The following is a 21,800-nucleotide window of genomic DNA, read 5'->3' as shown; positions in this document are numbered from 1 at the left end:
AAAAAAAAAAAAAAAAAAATCAAAAAACAAACTTACATTAAGAAACTTGAAATTCAAAATAAAATAGAACTCAAAACAAAGCATAAAATTTCAGTTTTAATGGACCATACTGAGAACCAAAATTTTGTTAAATATCAAAGAATTTTGATGAATTTGAAACAATGATTCGAAAACACACCAGAGCTGCTCCACTGATACACCCCCACCCCCACACATAGATGTGTTAATAGCCGAGGCATGGGCAGTTAGAGAGTCTCTAAACTCTGGGTTGAAGATCACTTCGTTCTCATCAATAAGTTACCATTTTTACTGCTGCTCCTTGAGATCAAGTCACTGCTGTCTTCTGACCCTCTGTCCTGTTAATATATTGTGTATTTCAGCAGCCAGATTTGCTCTTTCTAAATGAGGTGAATCTACATTGACTCTTTTAGTTAGTTCTCCAAGCTCCTTTCTGTTACCAATTAGGCTGTATGTCTGTGTCAGACGTTCCACAGCTTGAAGATTGTCTATTACTGTGGTGAATTAATCTAATTATTCCCATGAAGCCATAAATCCCTTCTCAACACAAACTATCTGTCACAATTTGACTGAACAATGGACTCCAAGAAACCAAGACATTTGAGAACAAATGGGAGGTGAACCCACCACTGATGATGATCATCTGTACTTTACAGCAACCAAACTGTAATGATCACAGCAATAAGGATTCACGGTCAATGTCATAGAAGAGTCCCAACTGAAAGCCAGCAACCAATTCAAGATTTTAATAATCTCAGTTCCTGCCAAAAAATGTAGAGTGAGAAGGTATACGTACACTTTAATGAACTGTTGTCTTTCTAAAACATGGTACATTTGTAGAAGGTTCCTACAACTTGGAAAAAGGAACACATTTTCATGAACTTATGTAACACATGGTACATTTGAACAGACTGCATAACTACTCAGAATTGCATAATTGAAGGGAATTGGACAATCCGTCTAAGATGAGGGATTCCAGAATCATTCACCATCAAAACTGAAATACTATGTAGTAGAAGCTGCATGCATAATATGATGGAACTAGGCCTGTAGGCCAATATATTCAATATGAGGAATCCCAAATCAGTTGACATCAGGATTGTCATCTTAAGAAGTAGCTGCATCCCTACTGATTGGTAAACTATAAGCATGGTCAGCGGTACTAACATTTTCATCCTCTTGTTCTAGATTAGCATCCACTGAACTACTGCAAGCATCAGAGGGAATGTTAATGCCAGCAAACCCAACCATGACAGCTGCAGCTCCAAGGTAATCCATGAGATGGGGAGCATTTCCGGTTAGTGAATCCACAATAGCAGCCAAGGGAACCTGAATCGTGAGACCAGCCGTAGCCACTGTGGTAGTTGTCAAAAGAACGGCCTTCGCCCACAAGTAATCACTAAGCACATTATCAAGTAGACCTAACCACCATAACAGAATTAAAAGAACAAATCAATTCAAATTCTTGAAATACAGAGATAATTAAAGAAAACAGGAAAGAAAATCAGACGTAGGAACTGGCATTCTCTTCTATTGAGCACAAGCATTACAAAATTACAGTCCGACACAATTGAAGTCATGAAAGTCTAGTTACTAGCAACAATATTCATTGAGCACAAGAAGAAAAAATTAATAAAGTTTTGTGAGAAGAAGTTATTAAAGGTAGTCACCAAAATTCAGTAAAGCAATTTCAAGGCAGATTTACATTTTAGATTGCTTGCATGGAACTTTTGAAACCATATAATGTATAACAAGAAAAAAGAAGTTATAACATGTTTTAGCCCCATACTAGATAATATTTTTTGGGAAATTTTTTAGATCCACTAGATAAGAAAATTAATTGCAAGATAAATAGGTTTTAAATTTGTTTTACATTCATTAGTTTTAATTTTGGAAAGATTTACTTAATTCCCAAAGTTAGTTATTGGTCATGCCACCTAAGAAGAAAATAAATGTGAACTTCCTAAAATACCCCAATCTCACTTCTCGTTTTGACTGCTAAGCTGGAGTCGCACATTAATATTGTGTTTCAAAATCTATGTAATCCAACTCCACTGTGCCGTCTCAAGTCCTCTCCTTTTCTTCTTTATAATTTGGTCCTTTCTTAAGCAAACCACAGGATTATTTCTTGAAGGGATTGATGGTTGATGCCAATACAAATCCATATCGAATGGGGTTGTATGTGACATAAGTCTTGCAGGTTAAAACAGTGTCTTCTAGAGTCTTCCAGCTGTTAACACGTAGGTTCTATGCAAGTTGTCCTTCTAAGGGCCTTCATAAATTCAAAAGAAATAAATGCAGCTCCTTCCAATTTCAACAGGCAAATGTGAAATCCAGATGTTATTGATTCTAAACAGCCACTAAATATGGCATATGATTAGATACAGTAGTTCTTGTAACTTACTGAAGCCAGCCACTGTGAACTTTCTCCATACTCAGCATCCAGAAACATAAAATATTTAACCAAAATCTGGTAACAATTAAATAAACTAGTTATGCACCACATTACATAATACTAGTAGCCAAATTTTGACATTCTAGTTCATGAGTGATCCATTTCTACATGCAACAACAACAACTCAGCCTTATCCCAACTAAATGGGGTTGGCAACATGGATCTTTGCTAAGACAAAATATTAAAAATAAAAGTAAAAAAGAAAAGGAACACAACAACAACAACTACGACTCAGACTTAAACAGTCTAACTGGGGTCGACTATACGGATCCTTGCCCTCCAATCGGTCTCTATTCGACGTCATACTTGAAAGAAGACCTAAACTATGCATATCTTTCCTCACCACTTCTCCTAGGGTCATTTTAGGCCTGCCCTAGCTCTTTTAGTACCTTTAAACTGGATCATGTCGATCCATTTCTACATGATCATTTGAATACCTGACGCAGTTCCAAATCCACACAAACAAATAGGAGAAGATGTTTCATATTTTCATAAGAGCATATGTTTTATGCTCTTTCCCTCTCAGCTGGGGCCCTATGTGCTCTTACTCCAATGAAAAAAGAGTGAACTAACAAAAAAATCAACTTTGAGGCAAGAAAGAATGTGACCCAGTAGTGCTCTTAGTTCGAATCTTTGGGTAGTGACAGAAGAATTTGTGACTAACAGAATATTCTCACTTCTTGCTAAATATATGCACAAACATTAAAATAGACAACCTTAAAGGACAAGTTATACATCATTGATCATTCATTCAACTGAAATCTCCACTTTGGAAAAGATGATGCTTCTTGGTGTTCTCTCTTTAGCTCTTATGAGGAGCAATAGATAGCCAGAGATTGCGGGAAAGAGTTCCTAATACCAACTAATTTATGTGATCAATTATATCAGCGCACCAGAAGGTTTTTCCAAGGCTATCCTCCAGTAGACGTCAACTCAGAATTTCAAGTACCAGGGTAGACTGGAATGCATAAAGTGTAGTTTAAAGGAAATATGGTTCTTAGCCTTCTGATGTTCCTCTTAGTGCAAGGCATTACAAAAGAGATCTGCCAAGTAATTTGAAACAAGTAGTCTCCCCATCTTCATTTTTGACTGAGAATAATAGACACTTCAGCAGGCAATCAAAATAATATTAAAGTGATATAAGCAACATATTAAATTTGAGGTGTTGGTTGAATATCGTTTTTTTTCCCCTAAAAAAATCTCTCACAATTTTTAGATCAACATTGTAACCGAGTGTCTGAGCCCGTTGAAGTATAATAAATCAAAGCTGGCAATGCTAACAGATTATTGGAAAGTTTGTAATGTTCAGATCAATCAGAAGAACACTTGCATAATGCAAGGCAAAATGACAGAAGCAAAGCATATGCATACAAACCTGACTTCTCCTGCAGGTTTCCTGCCATTTATGTATCCCATCATACTTTCTATTTTAAGTGTTGAGGTTGACTATTAAATGGATGAAGGATTTGCTCTTCTATTCTATTATATATTTTATTGCATATATATATTTTTGTTGCATCAGGTAGGCAGCCGAGAACGTATTATATCCAGCCATTCTCCTTTTGCATGGATCCTATTTTATGAATGTATTAAGACTATTACTATGTCTTATCGACCTTATGCAAGGGCGTTCCCGGATGCGGTGACAAGTAGGCAAGAGTTCTCGTACCGTAGACAAGTGCGGGTAAAGAAGCTAGTCCAAAAGCGAAGGCTTAGATTAGCTCTTCGAACATTGGATCCTTAACGGGTAAGAGTCTAGAGTTGATAGATGTTACGAGGAGAAGAAGGATTAATATTGCTTGTATTCAAGAGACTAGATGGAAGGGTAAAAAAGTGAAGGAGTTGGATGAGTTTAAACTTTGGTATACGGGAGATCAAAGTAATAGAAGTAGAGTGGCCGTAGTAGTGGATAAAGATCTAAAGAATGATGTGGTGGACGTTAAAAGATTTTGAGATATGATTATATCCATCAAGCTTGTGTTCGAAAAAGAGGTCGTCAATATAATTAACGCTTACCCACCCTAAGTAGGATTGGATGAAAGTAGTAAGTTACAAATTTGGGAACACATGGATGGATTAGTGCAAGGTCTTAATAAAGGAGAAAAATATTATTATAGGGGGTGATCTGAATGGACATGTGGGGAGAGACCGTAGAGGCTATAGAGGTGTACATGGAGGTTATGGCTTTGGAGAGAGGAATGAGGAGGGATCTCAATTTTAGATTTTAATGTGGCATATGATTTATCCATTGTGAACACTTACTTGCTCGTCATCGTATCCGGATAGTAGGGGGTGGAATTACTGATCCTACTCCTAGCTGGTTGAGCGCTCCATAACTGATCCACTTCGGCACATAATATCCTCCTCTTCTTGGCGTGATAAGAGAGAGGAGCATTTAGTTACCTACAAAAGTGGGCATCATATCAGCCAAATAAATTTCTTCCTAACTAGAAGGTCCGATAGATTGTTTAGTAAGGACTGTAAAGTTATAAATGGGGAGAGCCTAACCACTCAACATAGACTGGTAATCATGGATTTGTGCCTTATTACGCAGAATTGCAAGAAAGGGGAGCCTACTTGACCTAAGATATGGTGGTGGGGCTTAAAGGAGACTCCTTGATTTTTTATTTTTTTTGGGTGAATAAAAAAAATTCATTACCAAAGAGGAAAGAAAGAAAAACAGTAGCCCTCAAATTAGGAGGGAGAGGAAAAGAAAAAACAAAAAAGCAAAAGAGCCATAAGACTCAAATAGGGGAGTCAGATGCTTGAAGAGAGATGGAGGAAAGACCCTAGGATACAACAATAAGCCTGTTCCTTGGGGTTCAATACAAGAGACTCCTTGAATTTAATTACTGATAAAGTGGTCAAACAAAGAAAGTGAGACTATGACGGAGACACTACAACAATGTGGAACAAGATGACACTTGTATTAAGAAGGTTGCTAAAGAGGTCCTAGGGGAATCGAAAGGAAACCATCACACCCTTATGGAGACTTGGTCGTGGGATGATAGGGTTCAAGCAGCCATTAAGGCTAAGAAAACTAGTTTTAAGACACGAAAGACTAAGGAGGTAGGGAATCTAAAAAGGTATAATTTTGCGAAAAATGAAGCTAAGAAGATTGTAGGGAAAAGCAAGGGAGAAAAAAATAATATGAACTCTCTATAACAATCTGAACACAAAGGAAGGGGAAAAAGCTATCTATAAGATAGCTAGAATGAGAGAAAGGAAGAGTATAGATTTCAACCATGTTAGATACATTAAAAGTCAAGCTAAGAGATGAGGACATTAAAGAGAGATGGAAAGAGTACTTCCACAGCCTACTAAATGCAGAAATTCTAAGTACTAGTGCCACAGAAGACTGCATTACTTATCTAGACACCACATGTCATAGATATATTCGCAAAATTATGGCGTTTGAAGTAAAAAAAAAAAACTTTAAGAAAGATGAAAGTAGGCAAGGCACCAGACCCAGATGGGGTCCCAATATAAGTATGGAAGAGCTTAGAAATCTGTGGCTTATCATGCCTAACTAAGCTGTTTAATAATATTACGACCACAAGGAAAATGCCAGATGAATGGAGGAGACGCATTGTGATCCCAATTGGTGCAATCCGGGTTGGGTTAACTCTTGTTGGATCGCTTGTGGGCCCACCCAATGAATTAAAATCCAAGCACAAGGAAAGCAATAGCAATTTGGTAAATAATCTGAAGTTATCAAGGGTGAGTGGTGGGGCTGTAATTAAATAGAATCTCAAGGGGCTAATGAGTGGGGACAAGAGGGAGGAAACAAAAGGTATTTGATTTATTGATTTAGGATAGATTTGGAATGAAATTAAAATAAAAGAGAAAGTGAAGGATAATTTTTAAACGAGGAATAAAAAAAGGTTAAAGGAGAAGGTATCATGGGTTGCCTATACTCTATCGTCTTCAACATCTTGAAAGGGGTTGTAGGTGGTAGAACCAGAATAGGAAATGAATACAGCCTTGCAATCGGACTCAAACAGCCATGATATTCCAGAGCAAGAATCGCCCAGGCCTACAGAACTGATCCAACAACAATCGATTCCAAAGATCAAGCGACGGTCGAGTTACAAGCTTCTGAAACAGAAAACCAGCGGAAGTTGGAGGTATTGGTTGCTCTCTGAATGAATCTCTACAGGGAAGGCAATAGGAACCTCAACTATAGGATATAGATCGTCCCTATCTGCTGAATCAAGTCCTCACAGTTTGAGGCTGTTGTACTAGGTTTCACTACTGAGAGGGGGGTGAATCAGTAGTCACAAAAATTCTTTCCCAAAAACCAAGTCCCAACTGGCTGTCAACTGATCACTGCACACACACTGGCTGCCAAGAGTTGCTTCAAGTAACCTGTAAGCACCACTAGCTGGGCACCCCATTGGCCAGTTATAATTCGTGTGTACTCCCACCTCCACCAATATTGGTTAGGTCTACCTGGAGTACCATACCCACTCTGTACACACCACAACACTTCACAAAGTACAAATAACAAACCACAACACACAAATATAAGTGGTTCGACAATAAGCCTACATCCACGGTGCAATACCTATATTGGGTTTCGTATTTGCACAAATACTCTCCAATACTGCAACAACAGATATGGCTTCGGTCCTTGATTGTACAAAGACGAAGGGCACCTACCCCAATAACTCAGAGCCCCTACTATGAGTACCTAAGTCTGTCTAGGCTTTTTATCGAACACTTTGTGAGCACCAACTCACAAGAACATTACAATGAAATGAAATGGTGAAAAAAATAACACTTCAATCCCCAATATGATTCACTAGGCATACATCAATGTTCAACAACTTAGGATCTACAAAGGGGTTAAGAAAACTCACCTAAGTGGACTAGCCACTTGAAGATCTCTACAAATAATCACCATCACAAGCTCCTCCAAGCTCGCACACCACCAAAATGATGAACCCATGCAATCTTCAAGTGATTCCATGCATCCAAATGCATTGAGCATAAAGAACCCTCTCAAAACCGAATTTCTGGGCACACATGAGCTCTCCCAAGCATCCCAATATGTTCTTCACAGAATTCTGGAAAATCCCCAATATGAATAATCAAATTTGGACTTAAAATGACCAAGTTATGGTCATTTAAAGATTGGAGGGCAATTCTCTAATTTTGGGGGGCTTCTCATGACAATTTAAAGCACCACTACTTAAAGTCGTGAAATGTATCTGCGCACTAGCTTGTTGGCTGCCATATGAGCCATCGGATCTCCAAGATTCTGGTTCCTTTAATGAGATCCGTCAGATCTCTTTTCTCTTTTTACCTTTTTAAAAAAATCTGACATCAAAGTTGACATCCGTTTAATAGGAATCTTGAGGTCTGTGCATGGTACACTGTCGACCCATCAAATCAAGAGTACATTTAAGCTTCATTAAAGCTGCTGTAGCACTAATCTAAGAATCTGTACACAGCCTCATTAAAAACTGACAAATGGAATCTCATCAGACCCCTCTCTTCCATGCTGTGCGCTTATCGAAGCACTTTTACACTCCACCAATTAAATGATTGCCGCAAGAATCCAAAGCACACACCCATGCCGCGATCCATTCGATTGGAATCAAAGCTAATATGGCTCAATCTGAGCCGTTCAATTCAAATTGAAGAACTTCTCTTAATAACCAGCAGGCCCCTGCACCAATTTCAACTATTTGATTCGATACCCCTCCGAATTTTTATGTTTATTTTTAAGGGTTTCCAACTTTTGTAAATTACAAAATAAAGGACATTTCATGTCTGTTGGATCAAAATGCTTCCAAAATACACTTCAAACAAAGTGCCAAAATTTTGGCTAAGTCTATGAAATCCCGCCAAGTGCAAGGCCCATGTGGCAGGCCCGGCATGGGCACCATGCGCGGGGGCCTATGTGAGCAAGCTGCCCAGCGCATGGGCTCAGGCCACATGCCTGCGGCCTTGCTGCTGCCTTGCGTTGTGCCCTATTCATTTGCTTGTGAGTAGCCTGGGCATAGTGCTGCCCACATGTGGAATAACCCTCTTGAGTTGCTCTGATGTGAAAGGCATGCCATGGCCGAGTGCCATGCTGCCTATGCCCTTTGTGTGCAATGCCACTATGTGGGCTTGTTGCTGCCCAGGCCATGTGTGCCTTGTGACGCCCATGTGCGTGGCCTTGTGCTGCCCATGCACGAGCCATGGTGGCCTTTTGTTGCTGCTTTGCACCTCCTCTGCCCAGGTGGCCTTGCCACTGCTTCAAAAAGTGATGTGGCCTATCATTTTGCCACGTTGATGCTACATCAAAGCCATGTCATCATGCCACCTACGCTTTTGGTGGGGCCCACACACATCATCAAAAGTCCAAATACCATCAAAACACCTCAGAATATGTGCTATATGTGCCGTATCACCTCCGAACTTGCAGCCAGCCCAGATTTGCTTACAAATCTTGCAACTGTACGGAAATCAACATAACTTCTCCATACGAACTTGAAATTCAATGAATCCAGTTGCGTTGCGAAGAAGACTCATCACACTACAATTCTCCAGTTCATGACCTTTTCAGATTCAACCAATTGGATGTTCCAAATTGGCTCCAAGGTTACCCTTCAGCGTGCTCCTATGATGCACTTTCGGAAACTGACATGAACCAAAACCCTGTTGCTTCCAACCTCTATCAAACATCACAAAACACCATAAAACACTACCATACACCTCCGAACACTGCCACACATGCCCAGAAGCCTCAGTAAACTATCCAACCCGTGTCTGACTTGTTTGACGAATCCAACTAACCAGTACATTGTCATAGCCTTCAAGAACGCTTCCATAACACTTGTACATGTCAATACGGCCACCGGTACCAAAGAAAATGCTATTCCTCTGCTCACTATGCCATCTGTGTGAGTGTGTTGCTCAACTGATTGTGTTGACAACAATGACAACACCAGCCACTGTCCAACAATCTCCCCATAGTCCAACAGAGGCTGAGGGTAGGCGTGACTGCAATGCTTGTTGGAATAAAATGAGAGGAAGGGAGAGTATCGCTGGGAAGAAAGAGTGAGAGAGAGAGAGAGAGAGGAATCTCACTAGGAGAAGGGAGAGTTCGCACAGAAAAAGAAGAGAAAGGGAAGGAGAATCGCACACGCACCAGCCTACAAGCTTCAACCAAACTCAAACTTCAATTCATTCTATCAATCTGCCCAATGAGGTGGGTTATAAGATTATATATAAAAAAGAAATTAAGTTTCCTAATTGAAGTCTAAAACAGCAGTAGAATTAAAATCTATTTCCTAATTACTTCCTAAAAGTTAGACTAATAAAAATAGAAACTAAATAAAACTCAAATTGGAAATTTCCCTACATGTCTATTAGCTACCCAAAATAAAAGGTTACATATATTTCCCAAATAAAATAAATCCTAAATATCCTACTAAACCAGAACAAGGTTGGGACCTGGTTCATCTTGGTTTGGGTTCTCAAACAGATTCAGGTCGACCCATGGGAGTGCACCTGCAACAATTCCCCCGGTGTTGAGAAAAACTCGACCTCGAGATTTGTAGAATGGGAGAATCAAAACCACACAATCAACATCCATCGTTAACTGTATGAAATCACCAATTAAACCACGATCAAACGATATGAAATCCATGATGCGAAGTTCATTGTTGAAGTAGTGACTTGGAAATATAAAACCAATTGGTTTACTCAAGAGAGCAACCGGTTTATACTCTTCCACAAGTTGATCTTCAGCAACCATCAACGCCATCTCATCTTCCATCACTGGTGGCTCGTCTTCTGGCTCTTTCACCCTTTGCTCAACGACGAATATCAAGTTGTCAAAAGAAGAGTCCATACGATCATTGCAAGGTACTAAAACTCGGGTCTTGGTACCAACTCGACTCTTGGAAAAACCGAGACGAGTCGAGATCTCGGCCGAGTTGGTGCATTTTTTTTTTTCAACTCGAAGCCTCAACTTTGGGTCAACCCGAGATCTAGACCCGAGATGTGAGATCTCGCCGAGATATGTCAAGTTTTGTCCAATTAGGTAAGGTATTTAAGTGGTAGGTGGGTTAAAATAATGGGTCGAAACCGAGATCCAACCGAGAGGCGAGATCTCGCCGAGATATTGCACTTTTGAGACTCGTAGGCAGTCTCGTCTCAGCTTTTCCAAAAACCGAGAAACTCGGCGAGATCTCGCGAGTTCTCGAACTATGGATCATTGTGACCACTAATTGGTTCTTGATTTCCCTGCATTGTTGTTGAGTCTCCGTGCATTGTCGCTCAGTATCCTTGCATTGTCTCTGATTCTTGTCGAGCTTCTCTTGTATAAGTTGAATTTGTTGACGGATCTCCAGTAAGAGAGTTAGATTCACCAGCTAGGTTTTGCTCTGATACCAATTTGGTGCAATCCGGGTTGGGTTAATCCTTATTGGATCACTTGTTGGCCCACCCAATGAATTAAAATCCAAGCACAAGGAAAACAATAGCAATTTGGTAAATAATCTGAAGTTATCAAGGGTGAGTAGTGGGGCTGTAATTAAATGGAATCTCAAGGGGCTAATGGGTGGGGACAAGAGGGAGGAAACAAAAGGTATTTGATTTATTGATTTAGGACAGATTTGGAATGAAGTTAAAATAAAAGAGAAAGTGAAGGTAATTTCGAAACAAGGAATAAAGAGAGATTAAAGGAGAGGGTATCATGGGTTGCCTATACTCTATCGTCTTCAACCTCTTGAAAGGGGTTGTAGGCAGTAGAACCAGAATAGGAAATTGAATCCAGCCTTGAAATCGGACTCAAACAGCCATGAAATTCCAGAGCAAGAATCTCCCAGGCCTACAGAACTGATCCAACAACAATCAATTCCAAAGACCAAGCGACGGTCGAGTTACAAGCTTCTGAAACAGAAAACCAGCGGTAGTTGCAGGTATTGGTTGCTCTCTAAACGAATCTCTACAGGGAAGGCAAGAGGAACCTCAACTATAGGATATAGATCATCCCTATCTGCCAAATCAAGTCCTCACAGTTTGAGGCTGAGGGTAGGACCCGTATAGCATGAGTGCATGACTGCAATACTTTTTGGAATAAAATGAGAGAGGAAGGGATGGGAAGAAAGAGTGGCTGCGATACTTGTTGGAATAAAACAAAAGAGGAAGGGAGACTATTGCTGGGAAGAGAGAGAGAGGGAGTTCACACAGAAGAAGAAGAGAAGAAGGGAAGGGAAATTGCAAACGCACCAGCCCACAGGCTTCAACCAAACTCAAACTTTAATTCATTCTATCAATCTGCCAAACGAATTGGGTTACAAGCATATATATATAAAAGAAATTAAGAGTTTCCTAATTGAAGTCTAAAACAGCAATAGAATTAAAATATATTTCCTAATTTCTACCTAAAACTTAGACTAATAAAAATAGAAACTCAATAAAACTCAAATTGGAAATTTCCCTACATGTCTAATAGCTACCCAAAATAAAAGGTTACATATCCTTCCCAAATAAAATAAATCCTAAATATCCTACTAAACCAGAACAAGGTTGGGACCCGGTTCATTTTGGTTTGGGTTCTCAAACGGATTCAGGTCGATCCATGGGAGTGCACCTGCATCACCGATATGCAAAAATAAAGGTGATATTCAGAGCTGCAATAACTATAAAGGCATGAAACTATTGAGTCATACTATGAAGTTATGGGAGAGGGTTATTGAAACCCACTAATGTAGTCCTAGATAGGTAGGAGACCTACTAGGAGCCAAACAACAGGATCAAATACCAAAAGGGGCTGCTGGTTCGAATGGACAGCACTAGGATTTAGGTCAATTCCTAGGGTTTGGGTTGGATATTGGGAAAGGGGTTTATAGGGTATTAATGGGCAGGTTTAGGGGGTCAATATGGTATAAAAAGGTTAGGGCTTGGATGAGTTTTGAAATTCTGCAATTTTGGGCAAAATTGAATTTTAGGGTTTTGGGTTTGGGTTTTAATGGAGCAAGGAGATGAAGAGGTTAGAGTGGGAGTTGGGGATGAAACTTGGATCGAGTGCATGGTTCAAAATCTCGCAAATATCGCTTAATTTCGTATATCTCGAGCTTACCGAGATGCGAAATCAGGTCGAAATGAAAAAATACCATATTTCGTCGATATCTCGTGAGATATCGACGATATCTCGTGAGATATCGACGAAATATGGTATTTTGGCTTAAAGTGTCACGTGAAGGGGGGCTTTAATACAATATTTCGCAGATTTCGGTCCATATTTCGACCGAGAGCTGCATTTGCTAAGGAATTTCAGTCTTTTGCCTATTCTTCCACTCTTCCAAGCTCTCATCCAACACTCTAGCCATTGTTCAAGCACATTGTTGTCGGATTTTCGCCGGTAAACTCATCGGAGGGTCATCTAAGCTCATCATCCAAGCCTTTTTCCACTATTTAAGGTAAATTCTATTCCTCTAAAACTATTTTTTTGAAAAGACTATGTACAAATTTTGTTGGATGGTGATGATATTAATATATGTTAGACACCGGAGGCCGATCTATAGCCTCACGGTGTCGAAATTTTTTTCCATATGTATTTTTTTTTTTAATTTTCTGGTTTTAAAAATTCATTTTCCTACAATTAAAATAGGAAATAATTAGGGGTAATATGACTTAGATGGTAATGAATTAAATATATGTTAGACACCAATGGCCGATCTACGGCTTCACGGTGTCGGATTTATTTTTCTGCTTTTAAATAATTATTTTAATTTTCGCACATACCACTCCATTGGCATCGAATTATGGTGCATCACAACCTTACGGTGGATATGGATATGGATCATCATCATATGGGCAGTTTAGTGGGGTAGGGGACTATGACAACCAGTCCCAGTCCCAGGGACATACTGGATCATCTTTTGTAGATAACATCTTTGCATACCCTAGCGGACCTAGCTACCAACCTCACCAGCCATACATGCAGCCAATGCCATCGCCTCTTGCGCCGGCGCCAACATCATATCACAGTGGATCATCTTCTTCACGGACTGGATCGATTGGTAACCCTAGTTTATATCCTAGGATAGGTTACCTACAGTATGTTGATGATTCCATTTACTTGACACTTGTGGATGACTACACTCATTTCTTCTCCGATTCTATACCGTGGTCCACATATGTCCTTCAAACAGAGAGCAATGGACGTCGACTCCAGCGAGGCATGAGTGGGATTGATCCAGGGAGGCACAACAACTACTATTAGCAGTTTAGCACTTGTAATTTGTAACTTAAGTTGTGATTTCTTTGATCTATGAACTTGTGAGTTGTGACTTGCGAGTTGCGAGTCTTGTGACTTACTAACTTTGACACTTAGTGTATTGCCTTTAAGGCTTTAAGCGAGTTATTGAATATTATGGAGTTTATGAGAATCATGGCACTCATCAATGTGTATTGGCTTTAACTTGATATGTGATGAAGTTAAATACTATTATTAAATATTAACTGCCTAATCTATGTGTATTTAACTATTTATACATTAGGGTCGGCAACCGTATGTCAATCAAGGGTGCAAGCCCAAAACACCAATTTGAATTCACATTTTTACAATTTTATGGTTTAAATGTGTTTATTAAGCTTAAATAAGGCTGTCCATGAAGTTTCAGGCCTAGATATGGCCAAATACCCCCCGAGATGGACCCCCGAAATATTGCAGAAAAAATGCAATATTTCGGTCATATTTCGCGATATCTCGGATATTTCGGATATCTCGGTAGGCCCGAGATACCGATATATCGCGAGATATAGTACTATGATCGAGTGTCAACAATGATGTAAGGGATGTATGCTGAAAGTTTGGTTTGAGACTGATGGACAGATTCAAAGTTATGGAGGTTTCCTAGTAGAAGTAGGAGAGAGGGGTAAAACTGTAATTTCAGACAATCGGCTGGGTGGATGGTGCTGAAATTTGAATCGAGTCTCTCTTAGGGTTTGAGGAAGACTTGATCAAATTTTTAGCAGGTTCTAATGGTTAGATTCGGCTGGGCAGAAATCTCACGAAAATCACCTTGTATGTGACCTTCTAGAAGGAAGAAGAATAGTTGCAGAATTTCTTACTTGTTGCAGGTCTTCAATGGCAGGAGCTTTGAAGATGAACAATGGGGTCTCCCGATCTTCACGATGCAAGGAGATAAGTAGCAGCCCTCCCGATCTTCACGATGCAAGGAGTCGATTGGAGATCCACCAATCCCTTCACCTTGATATTATCCACAAGGTAGCCTTGATATTACTCACAAGGTTCACTCAACAGAGCAGAACAGTAGCTATGGCAGCAAACAAAAGCTTTTTCATTAATTAAATTCGTATTCAATATATGGCCCCCTTAGAACCTTATATAAAAGACTCAAAATTAGACTTAGACACTAAAAAGGAATGGCCTAACCTAATCCTTAACCTATTAGCTAACTTAAACTGACTAAAAAACTCAAATAGACTCAAAATAGAGTCCTAATGACTTAAAAACAACTTAAACTGCTTAAAATAAAGAAGATTCCCTAGTAGCCAATAGGATATAAGAACCTCTTAGCCAATAGAATCACTTCACTTAAATTAGACCAATTGAACCAATTGGATGCAACCAATTTAAACCGGTTCAATTAAAAACACACAATAAAAACTAAGTATTGGGCTAATCCCGTATGCAACCTATGTACCCCTATTTTAGGCCCAGAAAAGTGGCCTATTACATTAGAAACCCATGGGATCAAAGGCCCAACATGTATGTAACCCAACCCTAGACTTATTTCTAATGAAACAAACTCTATTTGGTGATGAATCTGCATCACCCACCTAAGAAAAGAAACTACTATTTCAGAGAACTAATTTAGTTTTATGCAAGGAAGATCCACGATGGAAGCTATTTTCTTACCAAGGAGGCTCATGGAAAGATTTAGAGAGGGCAAGAAGGACCTCCATATGGTTTTTACTGATCTAGAAAAGGCATACGACAGAGTCCCTAGAGAATTAATCTAGAATATACTAAAGAAGAGAAGGGTTTCAAGTAAATACGTGGACATAATTAAAGATATGAATGATGGTGTGGTGACTAGCATAGGAACTGTGGACGGTCAAGGTAGAGAATCATCAAGGATCAGCCTTAAATTGTTATTTGTTTGCGCTTATCATGGATGATTTAACCAGAGACATTCAAGATGAGGTTCCTTGGTGTATACTTTTTGCTAATGATTTCGTTTTGGTGGATGAGACAAAAGCAGGTATAATGCCAAGTTGGAGTTATGGAGATCAACCTTGGAATCAAAAGGTTTTAAGATAAGTAGAACCAAGACAGAGTATATGGTGTGTAACTTTAGTCACACTAGGACGGGTAATGAGGTGGTGAATATTGATTAGAGGGAGATTCCACAAAGTGATTATTTTAGGTATCTGGGCTCAATCATAAATAAAGAAGGTGATATAAAGGATGATGTTGTTCATAGAATTAAAATAGAATGGATGAAGTATAGAGATGTGTCAAAAAACCAGCCATTATGTATGATGTGGAATGTTAGGCAGTTAAAAAGTGCCAAATAGATAACTAAGTGTAGCGAAGATGAGGATGTTGAGCTTGGTGTGTGGCAAAACTAAGAAGGCTATAGTAAGAAATGACCATATTAAAGCGGATTTGGGAATAGCTCCGATACATGATAAGTTACGAGAAAGTCCTCTGAGGTAGCATGGGTTTGGGATGCCCCAATACGGAGGAGTAATTTGATTTAGATCGAAGGAACTAAAAAAGGCGTGGGTAGGCCTAAAATAACCGTAGGAGAAGTGGTGAGGAAAGACATGCATAGCTTAGGCCTTGTATCATGTATGACTTCGAATAGAGCTGAATGGAGAGCAAGGATCCATGTAGCCGACCCCATTTAGTTGAGATAGGGCTATGTAGTTGTATCTTCTTTGGATATGCCCAGATATCATTGAAAATGCAAATTAGGAATGACAGATGCAAGATATGCTCTACCCCCACTCTCACCCCCACCCTCCCAATAAAAAAAAGAAAAGAAAGAAAAAATATTTAAGATGAAAGCAAGATGCAGCCATGCAACTATTTTTCCCCTTCTTAAGGTTTCAAAGCATCTTGTAGCAGGGGTAATATTTGCTTTTATTCTTTCATACATGTATGGAAGTCATATGCCAAGAGTTATCGTTTTTGAATAAAGAAACTATAAGCTTAAAGTAGAACCGATGGGTGAGATCAATTTCATACATAAAAGAGAGTGTCTATTATAAATTTCCATGTAGGACTATTAGAAGCAACCACTTTATTGACCTAAAAGTAAAGAGGTTTTGTAACATGCATAAGATGACAACTGGCAAAGGAAAAGAAGACGAGGAGGAAGAAGAAGAAGCAGCGTTTTAATCATAGAGCTTAAAGACGAACCTTTACCAACAATCAGACCAAACTGCTTCCAAGTGAGAGTATAAAAAGGCTCGAGTTTTGTGAAGTTCAGTACAAGGGCAACAGGTAGGAAAATAATGAGGTTGAACAGCCCAAGAAATCCAAGGAACTGTGCCATACTGGCATTACCATCCTTACTGTTATCATCATCAGGGAATTTTTTTCGAATAAGGGAGATATATACTGCATACAAGCCTGCTGAAACCAGAGCAAGAATGTCACCAAGCAGGGGGTTTGTTGCAATTGCCCTTAAGGTTGTACTTGAATCACCGAAGCTGACAATTATTGTTCCAGTCATGCAGAGTAGAACACTAAGCAGCTTCACCCATGTGAACTTCTCACCCAAGAAAACCATAGAGACCAAATAGGTGAAAAGGCTGGAGGCACTGCTTAAGATGGTGTTTGACTGCAGGGGCGAGAAAATTATCAGCAAACAAAAGTACATAAAGTGCAAGCAAAATCTAAACAAAAAATTAAGTTTGGAATAACAGGAAAGCTTTAAGAGATTGACTGAAGACTCTTACAGTCACAGTAGTATACTTGAGCGAGAGATTGAAGGTGAGCTGCGCGAGAAACCAAAAAGGACATATCAACAGGCTGACCTTTGCCATCCTTGTACGTGTCCAACGCCCTTTCTCATCAAGTTGTTTATTAACGTTCTCACTAACATCAGCCGTTCCTGGAAGCTGTTCTATGCCAGCTTCACCATGCAATATCCTTTCAAACTCAGAGTCTGGTTCCAAAGCACTACTCTTCCTCTGATGACTAATTTCTCCTTGTACGATCTGCTCAGATGGATGCAAATCATCTGAGTTTGGACTTAAATCATTATCTCTGAGAAGAACAACCTCTTCAGAATCTGCTGGTCCTTGCAAATGATTCTCATTTTTATTACTACGACTAAACCATGAAATCACAACTGAATCCTCCAAGTAGCGTGCAATTTCAACAATAGGAATGTAAACCACAAATAATGAATTGCAAATGTAGGTTATTAGGAATGGAGATACACCCGAGTCTACAACCGATTGAACAACAAAACTGGCAGCAATCCAAATAGTGGCAACAGCAACTATATATATTAAACCTAAAACCCATCTCCAAACCTGATTCCTCATCTCTTTCGAACTTAATGTTGGTTCAAACAGGTTGTCAATCCTTCACAGAACTTGGTAATCAGTAAAAATGCTGTGGCACAATAACATCCATATAGGCAATTCTCTGGTGCCCAGGGTTCATTGACTTCATTTAAGCTTCCAAGGAAATTCTAAGAGAAAGCAGAGAGTAAACTAGAGTTGAGCAGAAAAAATAACCAAGGCAATCATCTTAATCTGCCGAAACCTAGAATTCACATCAAAGGGGTACCTGAAATAAATAGAAGGAAGATATGAAGCAGAGACAAAACATTACACCCAGCGAAAACACATTGCCCTTCTCAATTACCAATTGAAATCTCTCCCACGGAACCTCTCTAATAAATTTACTAAGCTCAAGTACATCTATATGAATGAGAACATTACAAAGAAAAACTAAAAATCCTACGCTGGTATTGAAACCTCAACCTTCAACCTACGAGCACAAATTAATGCGCAATTAAGCTACAGAGTCGACCCAGTGCAGGAAACCTGACACAATGGATTTCTAAAAAACCAAGCCATAAAATCATCAACCATACCCGCCAAATTTCAAAGAATTTATTAATGATAAAAAGTTTTGAGATCAGCTAAGACTGCCTAAGTTTTACGGTTTAAGGTGGAACAACAAAACAAGCTATAATTTCAGATGAAGAAAGGGAGAGAGGGAGAAAGTGAGAAACGTACCGCACATGAATTCTGTTTAGAGCTTCTACTGAAACTCGATCTTTGTTTCTTCTCTTCAGAATAATTGTCGTTGCAATTAATTGATAAGATAAAGGAAGATCAACTCAGGACAGAAAAGGAAGGAAACGAGCAGCATTGCTCCTGGGCGATAATCCATAACCAGGATGAATGGTTACTTGAAATCTAGGAGTTATTTCCAACGAACTCGGCACACAATACACAGAGATACTCACCTCCACTCTTCTGAATCGCCTTCAGATTGGAATTTTCCAGGTGAACTGAAAAGTGCGGATGTTTTAGATTTGATGGGTTTTCACTCAAAACCGATAGTCAATAGTCTCCTTTCCGTTTCAGCAAACCGAAGGTCAAATCAATACTCCGAGCTATCCAAATTCCAAAAGGATTGCAACCGTCTAATTCTAATCACATGGAGTCCCAAAAACGAATCGGAATCGGAATAGGCCAATGCTCTTATGGCTAGTCTAAAAATAGGTTGTGTTTTTTTTCATCTCAAAACACAGGAAAAACATAATTAATGAGACAAAAATATCTACTTCTCTCTCTCTTCAACTTCATAAGTTTTTGAATTTTTTCTTTTCTTTTCTTTTTTTTGCAATCAAACATAATCTAAAATAAGCAAGAAAGAATGTTACCTGGTCGCGTGTCGCGTGTGGCGCATGGCATCTATGCTTAAACACAAGGTCATACGAAATGACTGTATCATGCCCTCATAGAAAGATGGAAATCTTTGAAGGCGCGGTGATCATTTTACACGACTGGATAGCCTTCTCTTTCCCAATAATAAAAAATCAGAAAAAATTAAAATTTTTCAATAAATTTATAATTATTAATAGAAAAATCCTCCAACTTATGTAGGTGATTCAAATTTTTTCTAATGTAAAGATATTCTTTAAATCTATAAAAAAACATTAAAAAAATTATAAACCGTGTCATTCAAAAATTAAGTACCGATCCTCTCAAGTGCAGTGCACTTGCTCAGTGTACTGTGCACCGTCGGATGGGTAGTGCACCTTTAAAAAAATGAAAAATGCATAAAAAAGTTGAATTTATAGTAAATTTACTTACGTTCTATACAAGGTTTTAAAATGTGGAATCCGAGACATAATCGCCTAGTGACAATTCTGATCCAGATCGGATTAGAATCAACCTCAAGAACCCTAGAATTGGTCCACAGATCCAAAAACCGAGAAATTTCTAAGGTTTTGAGTGTGAATCGATCGTGTCAGATCGATTGAAATCGAGATTGATTATAACCGATTCTGATACAAATCGGCCGATTCAACGATTTGATTCCTAATTTTTGAAACCTTAAAAAATTCCAAAAGGAATTACAATGTGTGCCATCACAAAAAAAAATTATGAAGTTTGCCAAGTACAAAAAATATAGTAAAATCAAAACCATTATCTTATTACACGCCATTTCTGAAAAAGAAACCAAGTTTAATCGATGTTACCTGAAAATAGTCTGGCCATTTGCACATTCTCATTATGAGTCATTTGAGAATTTTTATCACCTGTGGTTCCCTAACCGGTATGATTCCCTAGTACCTCTAATATAAGGGGGGTGGATCCCACCTGAACAATGTGTTCGGTCAAGGGTGGAATGGTCATTTCAGCCCCCTATGAGAGGAACCGCATAACCATACAGATCAGCGAACCTCAAGGGATAAAAATCCCACCATTAGAGCATTTAGACGATAAACAAAGGGAGAAATGAGAGAAAATTGCATTCAGATTTCAGAGAAGACCTGCAGGTTTTTTAAATGGAGAGAATCGGATGATCGGATCTCTTAAACCATTCGTGTATAAGTCCACAAGGAGCTGTGACAGTGGACAAGTTATGCAGGAAACATTATTTTTAAACCTTTTTTTTTTTTCTTCTGATCCCGTGGAAATCTCCATTTTTGGGACACTGGAATCAAGATAATTAACCATAGGAGAATCAAAGTTCTCGATGTCAGAATCATGATTGAGCTCGATCGATTTCAATTTTAATTTACTGATCTGTCCGATCCGATTTCTTAAACCATGCATGCATGTATTGAGTCGACAAGGACCTATGAGAGTCGACAAGATATGTAGGAGACTTGTTGGGTTTGATGGCTTTTATTGAGACCGGTTGATGATTGATTTAATGATTTAATTTAGGTTGTCTATTTGAATGAGAGGTGAAGAGCCTTGACATGGAAAAGTGGAGTCATCAATAAAGTTGAGACTTCTAAGTAAATGGAAGTAGTTAATTGTTTAAGATATTAAACAAGGTGAAGTCTTCCAAAAGACATTTTAGAAGAAAATGTATAGTGGGTTTTCTCTGCGAGAGAAAATGAAAGCTTGCCGAACAAGATACAGAAGAGAGTTAATAAGTTTTGAGTTAGGCTCACATTCACGTACGTGAGTGTACGAGAACGGCTCACATTCGTCAAGATAGAATCCACCCCATGTGGGTCTCATAGGGTGGATTCCATCTTGACAGCTGTGACTCGTTCTTGTACATTCTCGTACGTTGAGCTAGACTCATAAGTTTTCTTTAAGAAGAGAGCGTGAAAACTTGTCCAACAAGATAGGTGATAGAGACTTAGTGAGTTTTCTCTAAGTAAAGAGAAACCAACAAAATAGAGTATATAGACTTTTGAAGAGAGAAATCATTATTTGGAACCTTGGAATCAAGATTATTCAACTATAATTTCTTGATTCTTACTTGTCAACATTTCTTCTGTGTTTAACTTCTTTTTTTTTTTTTTTTTTGTGAAATACATTTTGTATTAAAACAGTAAAAATTAGCACACACACAGAGAGAGAGAGAGAGAGAGAGAGAGAGAGAGGGTGAAGATGGGATTGAATTGAGAAAAAGTTGAAGATGTGATTGAATTGATATTTAGTCCCGACTTCCTACCCCAACAGTTAAAAAATAAATAAATAGTATTGCACTACTTGAGGGTGTCAATGGGTTCAGTTTTGGTTATTCACTTAAGTTCAAGATACATAGTGAAAAAACTAAAATCGAATTGAACTGAGAATAAAAACACATTTTCAAAATCAAAATCAGACTGACTCGGTTTATTTC

At 38.8% G+C, this 21,800-nt stretch overlaps 1 protein-coding gene across 2 annotated transcripts; it reads right to left on the bottom strand.

The window, feature by feature from the left end:
- Positions 1 to 127: 127 nt before the first annotated feature.
- LOC122656310 (thiamine-repressible mitochondrial transport protein THI74) lies at positions 128 to 18,815 on the bottom strand. 2 transcript variants are annotated; one of them, XM_043850792.1, is made up of 5 exons: positions 18,716 to 18,815; positions 17,420 to 18,260; positions 16,878 to 17,301; positions 1,186 to 1,439; positions 128 to 779 (listed from the first exon to the last, which is right to left on the bottom strand). In XM_043850792.1, the coding sequence occupies exons 2-5, from the start codon at positions 18,011 to 18,013 to the stop codon at positions 756 to 758; spliced, it is 1,296 nt and encodes a 431-aa protein (XP_043706727.1). In that variant the 5' UTR covers positions 18,014 to 18,260; positions 18,716 to 18,815; the 3' UTR covers positions 128 to 755. The 2 variants fall into 2 exon arrangements, with proteins under 2 accessions (XP_043706727.1, XP_043706726.1); XM_043850791.1 differs by lacking the exon at positions 128 to 779 and having other exon boundaries at positions 795 to 1,439.
- Between the last annotated feature and the right edge of the window lie 2,985 nt (positions 18,816 to 21,800).

The sequence above is a fragment of the Telopea speciosissima genome, chromosome 3, assembly GCF_018873765.1.
Source record: "Telopea speciosissima isolate NSW1024214 ecotype Mountain lineage chromosome 3, Tspe_v1, whole genome shotgun sequence".
Taxonomy (NCBI): Eukaryota; Viridiplantae; Streptophyta; class Magnoliopsida; order Proteales; family Proteaceae; genus Telopea; species Telopea speciosissima.
Note: the sequence above shows the minus strand (reverse complement) of the source record. Positions and strands in the feature narration are given on the sequence as shown.